The sequence below is a fragment of the Pelecanus crispus genome, chromosome Z (assembly GCF_030463565.1).
Source record: "Pelecanus crispus isolate bPelCri1 chromosome Z, bPelCri1.pri, whole genome shotgun sequence".
Lineage (NCBI taxonomy): Eukaryota > Metazoa > Chordata > Aves > Pelecaniformes > Pelecanidae > Pelecanus > Pelecanus crispus.
In genome coordinates, this window is record NC_134676.1 from 3215368 (window position 1) to 3239029 (window position 23662).

Sequence of the window (23662 nt, forward strand, 5' to 3'; positions counted from 1 at the left end):
AGCAATTTGGGCTTTGGGACGCGTTGTCTGCAGGGTGACGCGACCATCTCCTCCTCTGGTCTTGGTCTCCATCCTCCCGATGGTGCTACCTGGTGAGGTGCGTTGGGTGTTGGTGCCTTTTACACCTTTGGGTGCTGCAGAAGGCTTTTGCGCTCCTGAAAGCGGACTAAAAGCTTTGGGGGAACCTCCAGGATCCCCTGGAAAGGCAGCACGGCCGCCGGTGCCCTGGCTTGATTGCTTCTTGCTTTTCTTAGAAGAACAAAAGATCCCTTGTGTGCCCAAATCCTGGTGGTGGCTCTAATTTCCTTGTGTGTCATCGCTCCAGGCAGAAGCCTGGATTCGAGCAAAAATTCCGCTTGGAACTTTATTTCTACCGAAGTCAGCCTGTCCAGCAGCTTTCCACGCACGAGCAGGGGTTTTTTTCTCACTACTCGCCCCGCCCCACGTTCCTCTCGATGAATGTGTCCCCTCAGTAGTTGCCAGCTCCATGGGGGTGACCGGGGGTGACCGAAGTTTGCATGGTGACAGTGCAACGCCAGCTTCCCCTTCCCAGCCTTTGAGGCCTTTAATCATAGAATCATAGAATGGTTTAGGTTGGAAAAGACCTCCAAGATCATCCAGTCCAACCATTAACCTACACTACCAAGTCTACTCTAAGCCAATCAAGGGCAGACCAGACTAAACCATGTCCCCAAGTGCCACCTCTGCCCGTTTTTTGAACACTTCCAGGGATGGGGACTCTACCACCTCCCTGGGCAGCCTGTTCCAATTTTTGACCACCCTTTTTGTAAAGAAATTTTTCCTAATTTCCAACCTAAACCTCCCCTGGCGCAGCTTGAGCCCATTTCCTCTCGTCCTATCCCTTGTTCCTTGGGAGCAGAGCCCGACCCCCCCTCCCTGCCCCCTCCTGCCAGGAGCTGCAGAGCGATCAGGTCTCCCCTCAGCCTCCTCTTCTCCAGGCTGAACACCCCCAGCTCCCTCAGCCGCTCCCCACCAGCCCTGTGCTCCAGACCCTGCCCCAGCTCCGCTGCCCTTCTCTGGACACGCTCCAGCACCCCAATGTCCTTCTTGTGCTGAGGGGCCCAAAACTGGACACAGCATTCCAGGTGCGGCCTCACCAGCGCCGAGTAGAGGGGCACGATCACCTTCCTGCTCCCGCTGGCCACACTATTCCTGACACGAGCCAGGATGCTGTTGGCCTTCTTGGCCGCCTGGGCACACTGCTGGCTCGATGTTTAACTAACGGTTCGATGTTCCCCTTCATGTCTGCAGCCCCATTTTTCTTCTCCTCGGGTATCCTCGGCCAGCTCGGCATGACGGCGCAGTCGCTGTGTTGTCTCCAGAGGCTGAGCTGAGTCTATGAGGAAAATCACTGCAGTGTGCTCAAGTAATGAATATATTTGTGTGGCTTTTCTGTCTTTGGCCCCTATCTCTTCCTTTTCTGCTGGTTGGGTTCACTCTGGGCACAGGCCAGGACTTGCTAGTCCAGGTAAGGTTTCTTAATGCCTCTTTTTTTGTGTGTGTGTGGTGAGGTTTGGTTTTTTTATAAATCATGCATTATACTTAATAAAATGCAAAATTGGACAGCACTAGGTGGTAGATGTTTATGGTGTGAATAGCATTGCTGTGGGTGATGGGGCAGGAGAATGGGCCCTCCAAAGGCTGTCAAACATCTTTCAGAAATGGGGGGCAAGTAGTGAGGTGGCCTTCTCTCAAATCATAAATCAAACGGTGAAACCCCTTGCTGTATATTCTGTGTGTTTTCCAGTTAGCACATCTGGATCTTGCCACGATAGCGACGTTATGTCACATATGTGGACTTCTTAATTGGCGTGACGTATCAGCTAATAACCACAAAATAAGTGGAATGTTCAAATCGTAGAGTGAAAAAGGTCTCGAGTAATAAAGGACTTGCAGAAGCCTCCCACGAAGTGTGTGGACCGGGTGAAGTGCTGTGCTCTTTATTCACTTGTGCACCTGTTGGGCTGATGCTTTCACAGGTGCATGATGTCTGCAAAGCTGTTGCATGTGGTAACACAAAAATATTTTGATCGCATCTGTGTGTAACTCTGCTAAATTGGAAATGCAGAACAACTGAACGTTCTCCTGCCAGGAGCATGAAAGGGCTCTGTGGATCTTAATTGACCCCTTGCAACGTTGGTGGGAAAACAAGTGTTCGGTGACTTTTTGGTTAGACTGGAGTTTCCTCCTTCCCAGCGTGAGGATCTCCTAGCAGTGGTGTTGATAGCTCTTGCAGAAGAAGTAAAATAAGAAAGCAGGAGTGATTTGGTGGATGAGTTCAGCTTGTACTTATCGGGGCTGCTGGTCTCACCTGCAGCTCGGTGGGTACCGGATAACCCCCGGTGTCCGCAGTTCAAACTGGGGTCAGCACCTATGGTGTGATTCCTAAATTATAAGTTATATGGAAATAGTGTGTCTTCCCTTTTCAGCCCCAGCTGGCATGCTGTTTCTGGCACTAAATGCTCAAACACCTGGAGTGCAGACGGGTAACTCTATTTAGAATCATAGAATTGTAGAATGGTTTGGGTGGGAAGGGACCTTTAGAGGCCATCCAGTCCAGCCCCCTGCCACGGGCAGGGACATCTTCAACTGGGTCAGGGTGCTCAGAGCCCCGTCCAACCTGGCCTGGGATGTTTCCAGGGATGGGGCATCTCCCACCTCTCTGGGCAACCTGTGCCAGTGCTTCACCACCCTCATTGTAGAACATTTCTTCCTTGTATCCAGTCTGAATCTCCCCTCGTTTAGTTTACAACCATCACGCCTTGTCCTGTCACTCCAGGCCCTGCTAAAAAGCCTGTCCCCATCTTTCTCCTGAGCCCCTGCCAGCACTGCCAGGCCGCAGTCAGGTCTCCCCGCAGCCTTCTCCTCTCCAGGCTGAGCACCCCCAGCTCTCCCAGCCTGGCCTCACAGCAGAGCTGCTCCAGCCCTCGCATCATTGCTGTGGCCTCCTCCGGCCCCGCTCCGACAGCTCCATGCCCGTGCGGTGCTGAGGGCCCCCGAGCTGGGCGCAGGGCTGCAGGCGGGGTCTCAGCAGAGCGGCAGAATCACTATTTAGTAGTGGCCTTCTGTTTTTGTTGGACGTTAGCACACCCAAGTCTTGCACTGCACTATCAAAAGCATATGTCAAAGTGTAAAAAATCCCTGCTTGCCTACAGCAACAGGCAACGTGGATGATCTGTGTCTTGCAGAGATGCAGGTGCCGGTGGGGCGGTGCGTGGCCACAACCGCTCTCTTTTCTGCTGTGGGGTGCAATGCTGGAGCTGGAAAAGAGCAGAAATTGCAGCATCGCCCCTGCCCATAACCTCATAGAAGCGGGGAGGGCTATGGGCACGGTGGGGGATGTCCTTTGATAGCATTTCAAATTCAGCTTTACAAGAGGATTTAGAACCATACAATGAGAGAGCAGGTAGGAGTTAAAAGAGAGATTAACCGCTGACAGAGATGCAAGAGGAATGAGACTGGCACAATAAATAAGGCTGAATGCTGGGCTATATTAAAGGCAGGGAAGGGTTTAGGTCTCCTGGTGAATGAGGCTGGGTTGGGGGTTTGCAGCGAGCTGTGGGGCTGATCCGTGCTGCAGCTCAGCAGGGCTTTGCAGCAGGTACCATCTCAAAACTAATGCTCTGGTCTGAAAAAAGGGTCAAAAAAAAAACCAAACCAAACCTCAATAGCTTTGAATTTAGGAAGGGGAGAAACCGAGGGGGATCTCTTGTTTAGAGTTAAAAGTGGGATAGGGAGGAGTGGAGAAGGTTTTGGAAGAGCTATCCCATAAACGTGCTGGTGTTGGACCTCAGGGTTTGCAAAAGCAGCTGGATGCAACTTCTCCAGAGGTGATATAAAGAAAAAAAAAAAAGAAAAAGGGATGAGACTCCAGGTAATGTTTCCCAAGGACTGGAGAAGCAACCCTCCAGTCTTACTTGCCCTGCTATGGGAGAGGACAGAGGTGCTCTGAGGATAAGTTGCTAACTAAATGATATTTTTTTTTTTGTTTCTTTTTTTTCTTTTTGGCTATTTGGAATGAGAACGATGCTATTTGCTACCAGCTTTAATCATAAATGAGACATCCCTTATAGAAAAATGATAACTACTCATAATGGGAGAACTTAAAGTACAGAAAGGTCGATGCCTAACTAAGAGTAATGATCGTGTGTGTGAAATATCCCCAGCTCGCAAGGAGTTGTAATAGGCTACATCAGACACGTAATTACTGCTGCGATGCAGGAGAACTGTTCGAGCTCCGAGGTGTGAAAGCTGTAACACCAAATATCATTAAACATGCAGAACGGTGTTTACGAGCGTCGTAATTACATCAGAGCGCAAAGACTTGCGATTGCCCTTGCCCACCTCCCAGTCGCTGCTTGCCGTCCCAAGACCTCAGGATGGAGAATCCAGAGCGCACACCCAAAAGTCAATGGTCCGATTGGTTTCTGAAAATCTCTTTTTGGGGTTTTCCTAATATATATCAACTGATACACTGTCATCATTAGGTGGTAGCATAGGAGTTTTACAAGCACCGGTAGCTGATGACGGTTGAGGTGATGAAGGACCTTCTATCTGGGACTGCCATGGGGTGGAAAAACAACTGACTTCAGCTCTGGAGGCACCAGGAGGTTAACTGCTGGGCTAGCATTGCGCAAGCTTGGGGAGCAGAAAGCCGGCGTGATTCTTGCCCGCTGTGTGATCCTTTTTGGGAGGACGCGGTACGAAGCCTCCTCCATCTGCAGGGCTTCAGTGCTCCAAGGGCCAGCTGCTGCTTGCGGGTGGCTTGGGTCGGAGCCAAGGATGCTCTGTGGTGCGATCCCAGCGTAGAAAAGAGCGTCAGGGTGCCAGAGAGCTAATAAAATTGGCCGTGTGCGTGTTTTGCTCTCGTTAGAAACAGCGCACAAAAGAATCGCTGACCTCGTTTCAGCGTGGCTGAGGAGCTTGTGTTCTTCCCCAACGGGGTATGCAAAGCATAAATCCTGGGAGAAGGTCATCCTGCCTGCCCTCAGGAATTGGTGGGAAGACTGGAGACAGCTCAGCGTTTTGCAGAAACCTTGAATACGCAGGATTTTCTTTGCTATAGAAGGGGCATTTCCAGCCAGCTGCACAAAGCAGTCTGGGGAGAAAGTACCTTAATGAGCCGGGACCAGTGGGGCTCCCACCGCTCTCGCGGGAGGAGTAACTGGTTTGCTGGAGCATCGCATAAAAGCGCTCTGACCTCTGCAAAGACATTTTAATTTGCACCGTGGTATTTGATCTCCGTGTCAGAAATGTCAGATTGATATGCGTGTTAAATAGTGGTGTACGGAGGGAAGGTAACGCTTTGTGCTGCTGGTGACCGCTGCAGAAGATAAGGTTAATTTGCACATTACCTGTTTTGTGAGCGTCGTGCTGCGTGCTCATCCTTTCCCATTCAGGGCTAAACTGGTACTTTTAGGCTTTTTCCCAGCAACTGAGAGATTCAAGCCCGTATTTTCTCTCTGGCTTCTTGCTAAAGCCCAGGTGTGTGTGAGCAAATCGGCTCCCAAGCTGCGCAGGATGGACCCCGGGGGGGACGTCATCCCTCATGCATCTTCTCGAGTTAAGACCCCGTATGGGCTGTGCATGGTCTGACGTTCCCCGGGGCCACCCGCAACAGCTGAGTGACATTACCCCAGGCCTTGGCATCGCTGAAGTCGGGTAGTGCTCTTTTCTTTCTCTAGTTTGTTGCATTAAGGTGCAATGTTCTCTTTACAGTTGCGATGGTACCAGGATGGGGAAGGGCTACAGCAGCTCTGGGGTGGTTCTGGCCAAAATGTAGTTTGGAGCTGTGGTGTGGCCCGTGTGGGTGTCAGTTGTTGGTGAAAAAATTCATTCTTCTCCCCCATCAGTGTAAATCACTGTATAAAAAGAGTTATCTACCTCTTAAAAAAAAAAAAAAAAAAAAAAAAAAGTTGCGTAGGGTAATCCATGCTGTTTATGAAAGATACAGTGTAAAAAAGATCCAGATGAATATATAGCACTTGAAAAGCCGTCCTCATGTTGCTGCTGGCTTCAGCAGCTGCAGCATAAAACATGCATTTGCAGCAGATGTTAGGTAATGCAAACAGCAAGCATGCCCTTAAACACTCTGGTTTGACCGCACGCTAAATAATATCTTCTTGGGTTTCTCTGAGGGAAAAGTCCAACTACCCCAAAGTTGTGTTTTCATATTTGCGTTGACCGACGACGCCAGGCGTGGTATTCTAAAAACCCAAATTAAAGCCAACGAGTAAAATAAGCTGCTGCTGCTCTCAGCAGCGATGCTGCTCCAAATTCCAGTTATCCCACTGAAATGGGAACGATTCCTGGCTTCGGAGGCTTTTTCAGAAGTGGCTCTTCTCTGCATTACAATGCTGCAAGACTAATTCTAATCTTCACAGTGTGCAACTTCTCTTTATTCATTTGAAGGCAGAGTTAGACAGTCTCAGTTTTTCAGCACTGTCGTTAGCATTCGAGGGGGATGCAATCCAATGGTAATTAAATGATTGCATTTTTATATATTGCTAACAACGCAATGCAGTAGCTATGCTCATTTTTAGCCTGCACAGCACTGTCAATATGGAAGTGTATTAGAGCCTGTTGTGCATCGGGGCTTTATGGGTGTTCTTGCTGTGGTCAGGCTAAGCTCAAACTACGGTACTTAAAGCATTTTTAATCTACAGATTGCTTTATGAACAGTAATCCTCCGAGCATCCTGAAAGAAGTAGGTTAAGTATGATTTCCACGGTGGAAAAGTAGAGAGACTCATTGACTCGTTCCACGACACAGAGAATTAATGTCGGATCCGGGATTAGAGCTGGAGTGACCCCTGATAATGATTCACAGGGTCTGGCTCTGCCTTCATTTGCTTCAGATATTTTTTCCTCTCAGAAGAGCTGTGATTTTAGTGCAACTGGTTTTGTTCTCACTGCTGAGATCAACATGAAGTTGTGCAGCGGTTTGCTTAAGCTGCTGGTGCCAGCGATGGTTTTCTGAAGAGATGATTATGAAAACAAGTTCTGTAAGTTCTAGGTCCCTTCTCCCGGCTTTAGGTTACTGCTTTAAAGAAACAACTTCAGAAAAATTCTGACTGTGATTTAGGTTTGGAGAACACTTGGGGTATATTTGTTTTCAAATACTCCTGCTTTCAAGCAGTGTTGGTGAAGGCTAAGGTTGATGTTGGATGTACACATGTGCACCGAGATGTTGCCTGTGTCTTCGTGACGGACAGAGGGGTGGTGGGAACTGGTGGTGGGAACCATCACTGTCCTTGGGTTCAACTCCTTTGCTATTGCCATGGCTTGACCATCCCCTTTCCTGCAGTGAGGAGTTTCCAGGGACGTTCAGCCCTGACTTAATGAGGTAAATTAATGGGAAATAATCTATTACAATGACTAATGACATTCTCAGGCTGAGAACTGCATACGGAAACACTGAGCAGTGTCTCAGCTCTGATTGCTCTGATGTAACCAAAATGGGTGCAGCTCAGTACAGCTGTGTCCAGCTGAGCGGGTTTGAAGTTTGAACATTTCTACACACCTTTCCCAGGCTATTTGAAGGCACCTCCGAGGGTAGCGATATTCTCTGCATTGCTGCGGGTGAAGGACTGACTGCTTAAACAAGCAGGGAAATCCGTTTCCTTGATGCAAAGGCTGGTAATTAGCAGCTAGTCCTAATCAGCACAGGTATCTGTTTGAGTTGCCCTTTCTCTTTGTAGACAACTGACTTTTTTTTGCCTCGGGCAGCACCTTTAGATGTTGCCTTCATAAAAAAACTGCTATCTACTAGACTTTCAGACTAGATCTAAGGGAGAAATGTTTTACAATGAGAGTGGTGAAGCACTGGCACAGGTTACCCAGAGAGGTGGGAGGTGCCCCATCCCTGGAAACATTCCAGGCCAGGTTGGACGGGGCTCTGAGCACCCTGATCCAGTTGAAGATGTCCCTGCCCATGGCAGGGGGCTGGACTGGATGGCCTTCAAAGGTCCCTTCCCACCCAAACCATTCTGTGATTCTATGGTATTTTTCACGTATTGTGAAAACTCCAGTGGCCACCTTATTCATCTTGCTGGGCTGGCCGCCTCGCCCATCTCTTGCTGTGTGTGTGGCCAAGGGTGAGAGTCTTGATGGTTATTACTCATAACATGACAAATGTCTGCAAAAAAAGAGATGTGTTACTCACCTGCATAGCAGCTTATGAACAGATATTACTGCTTGAAGAGGGCGCATTGAAATAGCAAAGTGAAGCAAAACATTTAGATTGCACAGACAGATGGCAATCTATAGGCTGTATCAGATGCCACCAACACTTGCAGCCCTCAGCTTTGGACGTTCTGTTGCCTCTTGCATTGAAGAAGTAATCCTGGACTTTGTTCTGGTTGGACTTCTGTGCCTTCATGGTTTTGTCAGCATCTCTGATGGATGGAGGCTGTAGCTGAGATCATGGTATTAGTTTTCCAGGCTGTGGTTCATCTTGGAAAGCTGCTCTAGGTCAAGAAACAAAAGCACTGCAGAGCCAGGTGCCCAGGAGCCACATAAGTCCCAGGAGGAGATGTGACAGCCTTGCCGTGCTGCAGCAGAGCCGGTATTCACCCATAACATCTCATTTTATCCAGGCTTTATTTCCATAATAGTTTTCTTCTGCACTGATGCTGCCAAAATTGACTGTGTTTCAAGCAACAGTGTTGCATACGGCACCTGCACAATGGCCAAACATTTCAGTATTTTTTATTCCATGCTGAATACAAACAAGTCCTGCCTGGTTTTAACCATTTCTGCTCATTGAGCAGCCTGTTTGCTACCAGATGCTCTATGGGATTCATCTATCTTTCCCTGTCGGCACCAGCAGTTGGCTAACTTGTATACGAAAAAAGGGGAAGTCTCTATAGTCTTTATTCCTGAAGGCTTTTATTCCTGAAGTTGGAAAAGAAACATCTGAACATGCATTTTCCATCAAAAAAACAATGGAAGAGACACGTTACTGCAAATGTAGGAGCTTGAGTGGCCTGGCTGTCTTGCTTGGAAGCCAGCAGCTTTCTTTTTATTTTATTAATATAATGCAACTCCAGAAGTTTTCTTGTGCCATGGAGAACCGACATGGCCCATTGCATGTAGCAGCACATCAGCTGTTGGGGCAAATTCTTGAGAAACTCTGGAAAAATGGGACCTGGCAGAGCGGCGGCAGCAGCAGGAAAAGGTGTTGGCCATGTTTTTTATCATTAGATTCAATGTCTTTTGGAGAATGATGGTGCTTTTAAAAAGGCAAGCCAGAGGGACCAAAAAACCCACTTGGGATGCAACATAAAAAGTAATCCAGCCACCAAGCCAGGAAACATGAAATTATTACTCTCCCCTTAATTGGTTTAGTGGTGGACTTGGTAGTGTTGGGTTAATGGTTGGACTGGATGATCTTAAAGCTCTTTCCCAACCTAAACGATTCGATGATTCTGTGATTCTATAAAAGGCTGTTTGTGATGGGACCTGAGGCCCACGGAGACTGTGGGTCTGGGGAGCTCCTTGGATGGGCTCCCTGGTGGGTTGGTCTCTGCCTCCTCCAGCCGGGCACACCCCAATAGCTGATCTGGAGAAGATGTGAAAGAGGTCAAAACTGGTAATAAGAGGTTATTATGAATCTTAGACAGAAAAAAACCCCCAGGTTACCAAATATTACCTTGTAGCAGTGCTGACTGGGTGCCAAGTAATGCATGATTCCTCTTTTATGAGCTTTATTGGCTTCATTCAACTGAAAAGTCTCTCCCAGACTGGTGTAGTTTTCATCTTCTGGCTTGAAGGAAAAAGGTGGGGGGAAATGTTTCTTGAAATGTGCCACTTGGGCAGTAGCTGTCACACTGAAAAAGGTAAGAAGCAATAAATCTGAAGCAACTTTTACCCAAGTGCAGCTCTAAGCCAAGCCACCTTTGCATTTGCAGAGCTCCATTTGCAGGGCCAGCGTTTGGTGGCAGAGATCTCTGTTCTTGCCTCTTTCTTCTGCTTCTCCCTCGCTTCTGATGAAGGATAGTCCATTCATCCGTGCTTGCAGCCCATGCCAAAAGCTCTGCCCCTTCCTTCAGAGCTGATGTGACTTCTATGCGTTGCATCCTACTGATGGCCAACATGGGATGTTCACTGCTGGAGCTCAGCAAGGGGTTGGCCACAAAGATGACCAAAGCAGATGTGAAACTTCTCACCTACTTTAACTGGAGATAAACAGTGATAAATCACTGCCATCACCTGTCTGGGGAACTGCTGCTATGGGTTTAGTCAGCATACTTCTAGTTTTGGTGCTCAGTCTTCCTTCCTCACTTTGGAGCTGGCACTGGTTTTTCTCCGTTGGGTTCATGTGTCTGGTGGCTCGTGGTACAAAAAGAGCTTTATCGCGCACCCATGGAAGTCTAAAGGTGCGAGACCGGTGTGTTGGCAGCCCCATGCCCAGATCCTGCCAGCTGGCTGCCTGCGGGAGAGTCGCGGTGGCTTTGCCAAGATGTGCGGAGGGCACGCAGCTGTGACTTAGCAAGTCCTCGGTGAGATGTGCAGGCTGTCCCCACCCGGGGTGAATCACTGGGAACACCGGCTCCGGGTTTTTGGCTGCTTCCGTGAAGTTGTGCTTGGTTCACGGCCGGTATTTCTGCATTAACTGCCTGATCGCTGGAGTGGTTGGAGGTTCCTCTTGTATCCTGCTGGTGGATGCCCAGGAGAGTGGTGGAGCCGGCTGGGGATGGATTAAGATGTACTTTATGAATCGATCCCTGAAAAATATAAACATGGCTGGAAATTAGCTCACCAGTTCTCTCCTGGCATGGAAGTTTTGGAAAGTTGTGGTTTGCACCGAAATGGTATATGTTTGACTTGACTGAGGGTTTTTTCCAAAGCAGTTATTTTGAGCCTAGAAGGAATTAAGGTGTATATGCCTGACAGTGAACGAAAGTAATGGTGTGGTGGTGTGGTGTTGCAGTATGTTTGTATTTTTGTTGAAAGTCTAAGAGTGGTATATGGCAATCATTTAGCCTCCGTTCTCATCTCTTGCTGGTGTAAACTTAAACTGAGTATCTTAAATTGAAATGTATTTTTATGGTGTTTCCTGATACCAAGAGATTTGTGAGGTGTAAATTTATTGTTGCGCTCGTATGTAGGATTTTGTCTGCCTGCATTCAGCTGTGATTCATGAAAGCCGGGCAGAGTCCAGGAGGTTGAATTTGATCTTATTTAAAAACACACTCAATTTCATACTTAAAGCTTACCCCAATAGCTCTGCTATTTTGGGAGCTTATATCATATCCTGCAGTGAAAACTTTTTCCTTCCTAAAGTCCGCGGCCAAATTGCAGAGGTGCTCAGTGTGCCTGTGATCCCCTGGGGAGCAGATCCCACTGCAGCAGAGGCACTTGCTCCTGGAGCCGGCAGATCTTTGCCTAGAGGGATGTAGTTTTCCTGAAAAGGAGCTCCTCTTACTGCCTTGGCCCTTTCTCTGCCTTGCAGCTCAAACACATTAAACTGATTAATTATTGGGAGGTATCAAGTGGGTACCATGTTATGCCCCCGTGGTGGGAAGAACTGGGTGTTGTAATATAGCCGTGATGACTTGTGCAAGGCTTTTTTTGTGTAAATGATTAATTTTGCAAGTAGAAAAAGGTGTTTGGATGAGTCTTGTGCTCCATGCAAGGCTCAAAAGCTACACGAGGTGATGCACCCTCAACTTCCCCACGCAAAGTCCTGTGCCCGGGAGGTGTCTGGTGGTCTGCCCTAGCTCCGATGGCAGCAGCAGCCCGCAGAGGCAGAGCTGCTCCCGCGACCCAGCACCAGCCCAGGGATGGGGCAGTGGCATCTGCTCCCATCACGGCTGGAGAAGGGTTTGCATCAGCCCCTCGGTGCCAGCATGATGCTTCCCCCTCCTGCAAAGCATTTTCATACACCCAGATAAAAAGGTCCGGTGTGTATTTGCTTGAATTTTGTTATCCTGGCGCTGGTACGCTCATATCCTTTTGTAAGCAAATTTGGTGTGTGCTTGGAGAGGGTAAGGCTGCCTGATCCTTCTGTTAATGAGCAAGTCCTTAAAAACTACTTCGTTTTGCAAAGCTTCAGGAGCTGAACAAACTTTACTTGGGGATGTCCACCAGGAATTGCTTTTAAACTCTTTTATCATCTTTTTCTTACCCCTTGGTCCCAGAAGTACCTCTGCGCTTTGGAGCAGCGACTTAAAATTTGGCAGGATTTGGGGATGAACAGATGGTGTGAGTCGGATGTCAGACGTGCTTTGTATTGCTCTTGTCAAAGTTCTAACCAGAGGTTGGGATATGTGTGACAATACTGTTGTTTATATAATTTCATAGGGAATCAAATTACTTCTGCTGTTTCCTAATTTTAGGGTGCTTGATTTCACGACTTCAGTATTTTTAACATATTTTGAGCATAGAGGAACCTTTCTGGATATCTGTTTTAATAGCTCAGCAACAGCTCAGCCTGGATATCTGTTTTAATAGCTCAGCTACACTAGCAAGTTTCACAACTTTGCCCGTGTTTTGCTGAGCAAAATCTCAAATGCTTGAGTGAAGGTGTTGGAGGGAAACATTAAATATAGAATATTAGAAGCTGATATTCAGCCAGTGCCTGTTGATAGTTCTCCAGACAAATGTCAAGCGGCAGAGGTTTGTTATTGTGGTGTGTAAGGAATGGGCTTCCCAACGCTGGGGTACGTGCTTCAGGGGTGAAGAAAGCAGCAGCACTTCATGCAGAGGTTCATCTCCCGCTGTCTCTGCAAGCCCTTGGAGATGTTCTGGAGATGTTCAGAGTGTCCTCTGCGTTTTAGCCAAGATGTATCACAATTGTGTATTATTCACTGTTACTTTGGTAGAGTCCAGAATAAATCCAGCATCCATAATGCAGGTGGTAGCAAGGCAAGGGAGACAGGAGACGTGTTGAAGATGGAAGATTGTTGCGTGATGTGAACAAACTACTAACAAGAAAACGGATTAACTTACAAAAGCTTTTCTTCTGTGCCGCAACAGGGATGAGAAGAACCAGTCCATCATCGTGAGCGGGGAGTCGGGTGCTGGGAAGACGGTCTCTGCCAAATACGCCATGCGCTTCTTTGCAACCGTCAGTGGTTCTGCCAGCGACACCAACATTGAAGCCAAAGTCCTTGCGTCGAGCCCAATTATGGAGGTAAAAGCTGCATAATTTCCTTTGTCCTGCTTGCAGCGATCACTGTGTCTCTCCAGACATCGCTAAAACAGCGAGAGCCGTAGGGGCTTGTGAGCCAGACCTGATTTGCAGCCTCACAGCAATCCTGAGCTGCTCTGAAAATACAGAAATATGCCGATAGCCTCCATTTAGCCCACCCCAATCGCTCCTCTGTTTGATGGTCTTGAAGCCGAGCCCATGCATCCCCAGCATGGCTCCAGGAGCTGGGCTTTGACCGGGCTCCAGAGTGGAGAGCCCGAGCGGTGCTGCTGGCACCATTAGTATTTTATCACCTTCATCTTCCTCCTCCTTTTGTCACCGCATGGTACCTCCTCCTCATCTTTAATTGTACAAGCATGAAATAGAAAAGAAAGGGATCAATCTATTTGAGATATTTCAGTGCAGTTTTATTTTTGTTAATTTTCTATTGCTATCAGTCATTTAGGGGAATAACAAGTCCCATTATAAGGAAATCCCTGCTCTGAAGGAAAAATTTCCTTTTAAAAATATAAAAGAAAGGGAAAAAGTGGCTTTGTTTTGTTGCACTGTGACCAGATGGTGAAATAAATGTCTGAGTACCTAAATCCCATTTTCCAAACGGATTTGGGAGTCAGAGTGCCTTCATTTGCAAAATATCCAAGTCAGTGTGAAGACAAGATTTGAGTTTTGCCAAAGTCAGTTAAGCGCTTCAGGCTTGTGTGACTTTTTTTAAAGGCAGGAGCTAACAGTGCTGCTGTAGCGGAGCGTTGTCCTGCGCTTAACCTTAGGCTTGGCTTAACCTGCAGGAAGGCTTCCTACCACGGTGCCTTGTGGCCAAATTGCCGAATAGACCCGGAGGTGGTGGCTGATCCAGGATGAAAACTAAGCCCCCCGCAGCCTGAGAGGCAGCACACATGGTCTAGCATCATGCTGCCAGATGTGGGGTGCGAGCTGGAACGGTAAAACAAGTGATGGTGCAGATGAGCAGCACGAAAAGCCACGCAGGTGTACGGCAGGCAGAGGACACTCGATGATCTGCCGCAGTGTGGGCTTCACGCTGTTTTACTCCTTTCTTCTCCCATCTCCTGTGCCTCTGTGAAATGCAGCTGCAATACCTGGGAACACTTAAAAGCATCCAAGGAAAAATTCATAGTGCATGCTATTCTTCTATATGACCCCATAATTTTATTGCTCTAATTTTCTTGCTCATGTTCAGTTTTGGATGTAATTTCTAAGTGCTGGGGCCAGGGAACCTGTTTGTCTTCACTGGAAATTGCCAAGAACGTTGCTCACACAAAAACCTTAAAAGAGAGATACCTGGTTTGCAAAAAACCCAAAGTTAAAGTGTGAAGATGGAGTAGAGAGATGCGTGTGTCATGAAACAGCCCGTAGCAATGGGCTGCGCCATGTTTGATGTGTGGGATGTGTGTCCCTGGGGCAGGTATCTCTACCTTACAGACAAGGAGTTAAAGATAAGGCGATGATGGTAATTTGGGACAAGAGGAAATGGGCTCAAGCTGCACCATGGGAGGTTTAGGTTGGATATTAGGAAAAATTTCTTTACGGAAAGGGTAGGCAAGCATTGGAAGAGGCTGCCCAGAGAGGTGGTGGAGTCCCCATCCCTGGAAGCGTTCAAAAAACGGGCAGAGGTGGCACTTTGGGACATGGTTTAGTCTAGTCTAGCCTTGATTGGTTTAGTGTGGACTTGGTAGTGTAGGTTAATGGTTGGACTGGATGATCTTAAAGGTCTTGTCCAACCTAAGCGATTCTATGATTCTATGATTCTGGATTGCAGAATATCTAGTTGTAGTGTTTGCTATAGCAGTTTGTGAACCTCTTATTTCCCTGGGGACGGGTGTTGGGCTCTGGGCAGAAATGGAGAGTGCGTGCTCTGCCTCTGCCCCGCTGCTTTTATGTATGGTCTGGGATGCGTGCTGGAGGGTTGGAGGTGGGAATTGGGGCCGTTGGGTCTGGGAGCGCCGTAAGCGATGGAGATGGGTGAGCTGCAGTGAGGGGGTACATAAATGGGCTTTGGGGGAAGGAGGTGCATTAGCTAGCAGAGGAGTTGGGGTGGTGGTGGATGGATGGGGCAGGGAGCTGGCAGGGCTTGCTGAGGTGGTCTGCAAGGAGAGCCTGGGAAAGGCAGCCAGCCCTCGAGAGGTGCACAAGGGCTCTTTCCTGCATCTACCCATTCCCTGCCATCACTTCTCCTGTGCTTGCTTGAGGCTTCTCATCTCAGGACAGGGGAAGGGTAGCAGAAAATAAGGCTAGTGTAGCCATGAATGGGGATATTGTCTTTCTCTGGCTCTCTTGCACCACCACGAATTGCTTCTTTGGCTGCTTGATGGATTCCCATGTTTGCGGCACTGCACCCCGATGTTTGTGCGTGGGCTGGATTCTCTCCTCTCCCTTCTTCCACTTGTGTGGCAGCACTACGTGCCCAGGAGGTGACAGGTAGGCACAGGAGAGGCACGGAGGGCCTCTGAGCATGTCACCAAATTCATGGGCTGAAGCCCGAACATCTGGAGATGGATTGCAGCTGGTTCCCTCCCTCTCTCAGGGCTTCGTCGCCCATGTCCCCTCCATGAGAGCTGCTGATGTTGACTGTCGGTGAACGAAGGTGGGAGCATCATATAAGGGAAAACAGGAGTGCTGTGGCTGTTGGGATGTAGGTGGTCTAATTACTGAGGATGTGGTGTCTCCAGCATTTTTATGGAAGAAAAATACATAGAAACAGAACTGTTTGTACGGTTAGAGTCCTCCCCAAAGTCATGTCGTTGCTCTGCCTTCTGCGTCTGGGAAAGGGTTTTCCTCAGATCTTCCCGTGACTATTTATATAGCACTGATTATGAATTCAAATGTTTGGAAACAATTAAAAACTAAATTAAAAACTTAATGTTTAATTTTGTTGTATGCAGGCAATTGGGAATGCTAAAACAACAAGGAATGACAACAGCAGTCGCTTTGGAAAATACATTCAGATCGGCTTTGATAAAAGATACCACATCATTGGTGCCAACATGAGGACGTATCTGTTGGAAAAATCACGAGTTGTATTCCAGGTGAGAAGTTGTGCTTTTTTTTCTTCTTTTCTTTGAGTGCTGTACTCTGGCAATTTAATAGTCTGGATCTTTTCTTTGGATTAAAAAAATCGCATTAAAAATAGCTTTCCTGGTGGACGCAGCTTCCAGACGTGTCTTTCAGGCTCAGTCTTTTGCAGTTGTCCTTGATGGTCCCAACCTGGTGACCTCATTCCAGAGGAATTATGTACCTGGGAGACTCGTTAGTTGGCCTCTGATTGTTCCCTCCATCTGCCCGAGGCTGGAGCCCTGAGGAGAGACCGTTGCTCCTGGCCTGGCTGCTGGGCAGGGATGGAAAGCCTTTCTCTGGGCAGCTGCTGGGATTTTTAACTGAACCTCATAAAAAGCCAGGACGAATAAATTGCAGGCAACAGTCTTGTTTTGAAGATGGAGGGAGAGGCAGGAGAAGGGCTGAGGAGGCTGATGTCTGTGCCGTGACACATCCCGTGGGTTTCTTGTGCAGGGCTCAGGACAAGCTTTCTTGGTTTGTGCTTGAGATCTAGCTCAGAAGCACCTGCAAAGCTTTTGTCCTTACACAAACACCCCCCCAACTACAAAGATCCTAAAACCAGACAACGTTAGGAAGCCATGAGTGTAGGCCACCTCTTTTAATGTTGCTGTCGGTTTGCAAAGTGGTGCTTGCTAGCTAACTTAGCCCAATTATCCCAGAGAGGGATAAGGCATTGGAAGGTAATACAAAGTTACTTATTTCCTTTGCAAGGTGGACAATGTACTTTGGTCAGGGCAAGGTCCTTTTTTCCCAGGTGGCACAAGTTCCCAGTTGTCTTGGTGGCACCAAGGAGGTCTTGATGGTGGGAAGCAGGGGATGGGGTCGGGGTGGCACTGGGCTGAGCGTGGGAGCGCTGCTGTAACCTCTTCTTGCCTCTGTTAACTTGGCATTTTCCCCCATAGGCGGAGGACGAGCGCAACTACCATATCTTCTATCAGCTTTGTGCCTCGGCGAGTCTTCCAGAATTCAAAGACCTTGGACTAAGTAAGTGCTTCTACCTCCCTGCGTGCTGGCGGCTGCCGCCTGGGTTCGATGGCAACAAGAAAACGTTGTGGGGTTAGAAATGCAGGTCATCGATGAGGTCGTGTGTGCCTGCTCGGTGGGAGGAGGTGAAGGGAGATGAGCTTGAAGGGCTGCTTCTCCTCAGTGGCGCACAGGTTTGCTCATGCCATCTCCAGGCATGTGGTACCGTGGATGAGAGAGCAGCCCTCGTCACCTCTGCTGTGCAGCAGCTTGCTGCATAAAGCGCGTGAAGTTTGTGTTGCGCTGGTCGGTGCTGTTAGGCTCCTGCAAGCGCTGCTGGTGGGTAGGAGCTGTTGTTGGAGGTTAGAAATGGTGGAAGAAGCCTGCGTGTGGTGCAGAAACTGCATGCAGAACAACAGTGAACCACATGCCATGGTAGATGCCAGCTGATGCAGGGTGATCACGTGTTAATATTGTACAAAACTTGCATGAAGAGATCTTTTAAATGAAGTGTGACTATGGGTTGATCTGGCCAGAGTCTTGGCAGGAGCAGTTGTGGCCTTTGAATCCATTATATTTTCAATGATTAACTCCTGGGATGTATCCCGAGTTGGGTTTTTTTTCCCAGAATTTGCAGCACAACCTCTGTAAGACACCTGGATAAGAGGTTTTTCACTTGCAGCAGAGGGCGTAGAGATGTGGTGTAATTAATTTTTGATCTTGAATATTTGCTGTTGCGTAAAAAGAGAAGTGAGGCTTAAAACATACTTTTAAGTATTTGAAATGGTGCGGAAGGCAGGTTGTGATCCCAGCGCAGAGCGTCTTGCTGCTGCAGAGTCTCGCAGAGGTTTCCATTCTGGCTAGAGAGAAGTGGTAAATTGAGAGAGGCTTTTGGTTTCTGGGTAATTCTGGGCTTGCGTTAATGACTTTTTGGGTCACCGTAGGCATGCTGGCCACTCTTACCAAGTGCTGGTGCTGAAATGGAAGCACTCCTGTTCTTGTCCCGTTGTCACCAGTAAGCCTCGGTGCATTACCCAACTGTAGTCCGTACTCTGCCCAGTGACACCAAAGCAGACAACCACATCCATGAATTTTCTAAGGCATAAGTTAACTTCTGGGACTCTGGGTGTAACCTTAACGTCTGTCCCAGGACACCTGCATGGGAGGTGAAGGTTTTGCATGAATCACTGTGCGCCAGCCGTAGTGTGAAAGGTAGGTCAAGGCTTGTGATGGACCTGGGGCTCTTTTCGGTCTCTAAGGGTCCAAAATGATGTCCCTCTGACAGTGGCTTCCAGCTACCATCAACGAGGCAGTGTTTGGTCCCGTTGCACGCTCACATGACCCCAGAGCACATCTGTGAGCGCTTTCAAGAGTTTCTGCCATTGGGTTATGCGCTTCATTTTTGTAAAGATGCCCTGAGTAATGATGATGTCCACTGGCATCTTAAAATGCAGAAATAAATTATTTCAACCCAGTCTGGGAGAATGAGTTGGGAGAGCCCCAGCTGTCAAAGCACCTTTCTCTTCTTGGGAATGTGTGGATCAGAGGAAATCTTAGTCTTTCTCAACATGGCTCTCCAAAAGCATCATCTGTATTTGTGGTGACTGGTAATAGTGAAGGCTGGAGAGCTCCCGGCTCTCCTGGTGCGTCATCCAGGACATCTTTATGCTGTTGTGACTGTGGCGCGCAACTTCAGCGTCTCAAGGGAGAACGTGTAATGGCAACAGCTGGCGATGTTGGAGGTGGTGGGTGCCAGGGCTGTTAGCCCACGAGGCGTTTCACTGGAGGCGAAGACTTCTTGGGCCCTTTCTAATCAAAATTTGATGTTGTCAGTGCATGTCAGTCTCCAGCTGCCCTTTTCTGCGGCGCTCGCGCGTTTGCTGTGTTACAGGACACGCAGGTATCCGTACAGCCTGCTGCTTGTGCGTTGGGGCAAAATGCAACAACGGAAAAAGAAGTGATTCTCTCCAAAATTCAAGGTGTGTGTCTCTGGTGCTTCCTGCACTCTCACCTCACAATAGCTTAAAAATACCTCCCCAAAACGTTTTGCTAGCTGGCAGCTGCGGCGCTGCTCACGCGCTCGGTGGGGGTGGCTTCTGGGGGACGGCAACGTGGACGCCGTGAGCTGCTTTTGTTGGGGCGAACTGGGCTCTGCCTTGACCTGTTGAATTCCTAGTGCTGGGCAGTTTTCTGTGAGCACAGATGTGCACAATTCACTTTTTTTTTTTTTTTTTTGTTCTTTGGAGGGATTTTGTCATTTACCAACATTGCATCAGATTTGCCTGCCTGTATCTCAAGATGACTAATCAAAACTCAAAGTTATTTCCTCATGTGAGCTGTACCTTACCTTACCTGTCAACCTTGTCTTCCCAAGGCTTATACAAAACAAGGGGTGTCTTGATGTGAAAATCCACCCTTTATTAGTCAGAGAAGAGGATGTATATTTTTCCATATCAAAAGTAGGACCTGTTGCTTCTCCTTTGGTTCTTGCCCATACAAAGAATTGTTGTCACTCTCTTTGTATTGCAAAACAAAGAGAGTCTTCAAACTTACGTGAGCTCAGCAGAGCAAACCAGTAAGTGTTGGCTCTTCAGTCAGAGTGATCCTAAAGGCTTGATTTTAAACTAGAAAGTAAATATTTGGCTTACAACGTGGGAGTTGGTGTGCAACGCAGTGCCTTTTGAAGTGTGGTGTCTAACTTCATGATGCCTGGGCAATGGTGCAAAGCAGGAATAGGTTTAATTTGTCTGCAGTGAATCACAGGGTTTCTGTGGTTATTAAAATCATTGCACACGTGTTGAAACACAAATATTGGAGTCAGTTATACCAGGGACGACTCGAAGCAGAAACAGATCCCAATGTGGATGGTTAAAATTGGAGGCTGATGTCCTGGTCCCATCAACCAGCTCTGGATGCATTTTGTGTCTGTTAATGCGATGTGCTCCGTCACGGGCCGGGTTTGCTCCCAGTGTGCTGCGGGGACCGGGATGGACATCGGCTCTCTGACCCCAATCAGCATTTTCTACCCCTTGTTCCCGATGCTCTGGCAATGAGCGGAGTTACTGAAACCTCCGGGCCCCAGGGCTTTGTATGCCAAAAAGAATTAGATGTTTTTTCTTACAGCCTGAAAGTACAACTAATGCAAAAGCCTGCAGGAGGGCTGGGAAGGGCTGGGGACCTTCTGGTGGCAATGTGAGCCAAAAAAAGTGCAGATTGCAGTGATTTTAAAGGTTACCAGCAGGCTGATGTGGAACGCGCAGTAGGCTGGTTTTCCTCATTATTTTCATGATAGTTGGGAAATACGTTTGTGCGTGTTAATGATCTTTCTGAGCTTTTCTTGGCGAGTACCTCCTACCCGGTTTGAAACCAGTTGAAGCCGGTGCTGAGAACCGATTCTAGGTGGGACGGGGAGGCTGTCCACCTCCTGGGCTCCCCCCCCAGCCCTCCCTGGAGCCAAGCCCGCTCCAGCACTGCCAGGACTCAGCCTGGCACCTGGGCATGTACCTGAATGGTTTCGGTGTCAAATAAGCCCTTGTTTTAAGGAAGAGTGATTGCATGTGAAGCTTTTTAAAGCAGGTATAAATCCTGTGATCTCTTCTTGTATCGGCGTTTGAAATGCGTCTTGATCTCCATAAGATTTAGCTCTGCGTCGTCCTGAAATAACTTTGCTAAAGCACGGATGCTAAGTGGTATAATGCTGGCACTGCAAGTGTTTCTCCATTCCCTTTGCTCCCTGGGTTTAAAGCATTACGTGGGAAAGGTGTTAAAATGTCTGAATCGGTCGTACGAGTATGTAAAACAGGATAAAAAAATTGAAAGTAGTAACCTCAGTGTTTGAAGTAATACCCACCTCTGCAATATAGCAGTTATTTGAATCTCAAATATACCACAGCTCTGTCCTGGTTGAACTTGCTTTGCACGGGGAAGGGGTTTCATCACTGCAAGAAGTAGTTACAGTCACTTACCGAGGTTCTACTTCATCCGTTTCTAAGTAGACCATAGTTTAAAGGAGGTGGGTGCCCTCCGGGGATGGGCAGGGTGGGGGTCAGGGAGCATCCCAGTGCATGCTCAGAAAGCTACTGCTTGCTGATGTAGTTCTGTTTCTTCTCTCCCAGCATGTGCCGAAGACTTTTTCTACGCTTCTCAGGGAGGTGACACAGCTATTGATGGAGTGGACGATGCTGATGACTTTGAGAAAACCAGGCACGCCTTCACCCTGCTTGGTAAGGGGTCCCTCTGCTTGGAAGCTTCCCAGCAGAAGTCTCTTGCAAATGTTTTTGGGTATTTTGCCTGAGTTACATGGCTATCCTGTAACACTAAGAGGTATAAATCCATCTTCCTGTTGCCCTAGTTGGCTTTATCTTGTTCTTTTATTACCTTGTTCTTCATTGGTTTAGTGGTGGACTTGGTAGTGTTGGGTTAATGGTTGGACTGGATGATCTTAAAGGTCTTTTCCAACCTGAACAATTCTATGATTTTGTAGTATGAGCTGCAGAAGTGCTTCTTACGGCTATCTGCGAAGCGGCAGTGAAATGGAGGAGGGTGCTGAATTTAAGAGAAACCAAAATAAACCATTCTGAAGTCAAAGCTGTGCTGCAGCTTCGACTTGCTGGGGTTTTTTACCCTATTTACAAGCAAGAAAAGAGCTATTGCTCTCCAGTTCAATCTGTATTTGGGTTGAGGGTGATGTCGCTTCTTGGACCGTCACAGTGTTGTACTGAGTAGCTGATTCCTGGGAATAATGAGCTGAGTACATCCCTGCTGTGCAGAGTCCACATTTGCGTGGCCAGCTGCAAAATCTACCACTGCAACAACCGCCCGTGCACGCTGCGGTTACACAGTGCCGTAGCCTGCCTGCAGCAGTGACTGTTCGAAAGGAAAAACAATTTTTGCAGGGGAAAACTTTCCCGGAGTTTATTAATATTTATCTGAAACCAAGTTTTTAAATCCCGGTAAGTCTGGGTGCTTCTCCATTGCATGTCGTATGTTGGGAGAGGAGCTCGTGACGCAGTTGGCAGCCAGCTGTGAAATCCCCCCGCGCGGCTGTATGGCAGCCGCTGCGCTGTGCCGGCAGCGAGCGCAGGGACTCATTTCGAGTGTTATAACTGCGAACGTTTCCCCCAGATTTGTTCTCTCTGTGCTTTAGATGGCCCCGATCTCTTTTTCTTTGGGGTGACAGTGGGGTCTTGTCTTCACCCTCCTCTTATCTGGCTTGTATGACTTCTGTTAACTACTCAAAAAAAAAGACTCTGCAGGCTGCTCCAAACGTGCCCAGGGGACTGTAATCCCCAGGGAACTCTCTCCCCATCCCCTTGCCACGTGTAGTCTGTCTCTGGTCCCCTTCTCTGCCTCCCCAAGTAGACACCCTGTCTCCTTGCTGGTCCCTATGAAGCACTGTGCGAGCATCTTCCTCTGCTGCCAGTTTGATAATGTTTTCCTGCTCTTCACATGCTTCCTCTGGCTCTGCCTTTCCTCATGTTCCTTTAGTGTTTCCCAGCTCTGCCTGCTTCTGTTCAGGGCCTGGTGAAATTGCTACTACGCTTTTCTAGTCTTGCCTTTTTATGTGTAATGCGGAGAAGTCAGATTTATCTGCAAATCCCCACCCTAGCCAGGCTTAACTCCAATTAAGAGTGCAAAGTAATAGCAGGGCATTGCTCCTTTTAGTAACCTTGAAACATGTCTCACTGTGCTGATAACAGAAGAGTCCCGAGAGAAAGGGAAGCTCTTGATAATTCAAAAACCAGCAGGTGATGTGTCAGACCTTGGGTGGATAATTAGGACACCAGCGCTGAACACAAAAGGGGCACAGAAAAAGCCAGTTGGGATGTGAAAATGCAAGATAGGGCAAGAAAGCTGCGCGCAGGCTGCTGCTGAGCAAAGCTCCTGCTGGGAATGCCTGCAATAGCCTGCCAGAAAAATACATAAAGCAATAATATCTTACACCCCCAGTGAAGACCCACAACACGGAGCTCCTGTTGAGGCACTGGGGACTGTAAGACAGAGCTTCACATCACCTCCCTGGTGACTTGCTGTAGCACTGGTCTGGAGGTGTTGTGCATTTAATTTTCTCTTCTGTTTGTGGGACACTGGCAGTAAGTTGTAATTTCTGTGCTTCAGTTGTCAGTGAGAGCTCACGGTTGGACTACGATCGCAGAGAAGCAACATCTTGTTCTGTAAAAGCCGCAGAGCCCCTATAGCTCTGATCCCCTTTGATCATTACAGAGCAGTATCCTTGGTTTCATGCACGTTCACAGTAGTATTAAACCCATCTGTGATAAAATTGCTTCGATGCAATCATTGGGGGTAAAGAAATAACATGAGGAGTTCCTCTCGCCGTCTCAGCTGTCGTTTTTGAGCGATGACTTTACTGAGAGTTTATGGTGAGTTTATTGTGAGAGGTCCGATAACTCTGAAAACCAACAGCCTGGGAAGGAAATCAAACACCGCAAGTGTT

At 48.0% G+C, this 23662-nt stretch overlaps 1 protein-coding gene across 1 annotated transcript in view; it reads left to right on the top strand.

Annotated features, from left to right (window-relative positions):
* MYO5B (myosin VB) overlaps positions 1-23662 on the top strand; it is a 130540-nt gene that overhangs the window by 18579 nt on the left and 88299 nt on the right. Inside the window, exons 6-9 of the mRNA XM_009491437.2 lie at positions 13002-13158; positions 16074-16217; positions 17148-17229; positions 21324-21431. Of these exons, the coding sequence (XP_009489712.2) occupies positions 13002-13158; positions 16074-16217; positions 17148-17229; positions 21324-21431 (491 nt within the window). The remainder of the gene's footprint in view (positions 1-13001; positions 13159-16073; positions 16218-17147; positions 17230-21323; positions 21432-23662) is intronic.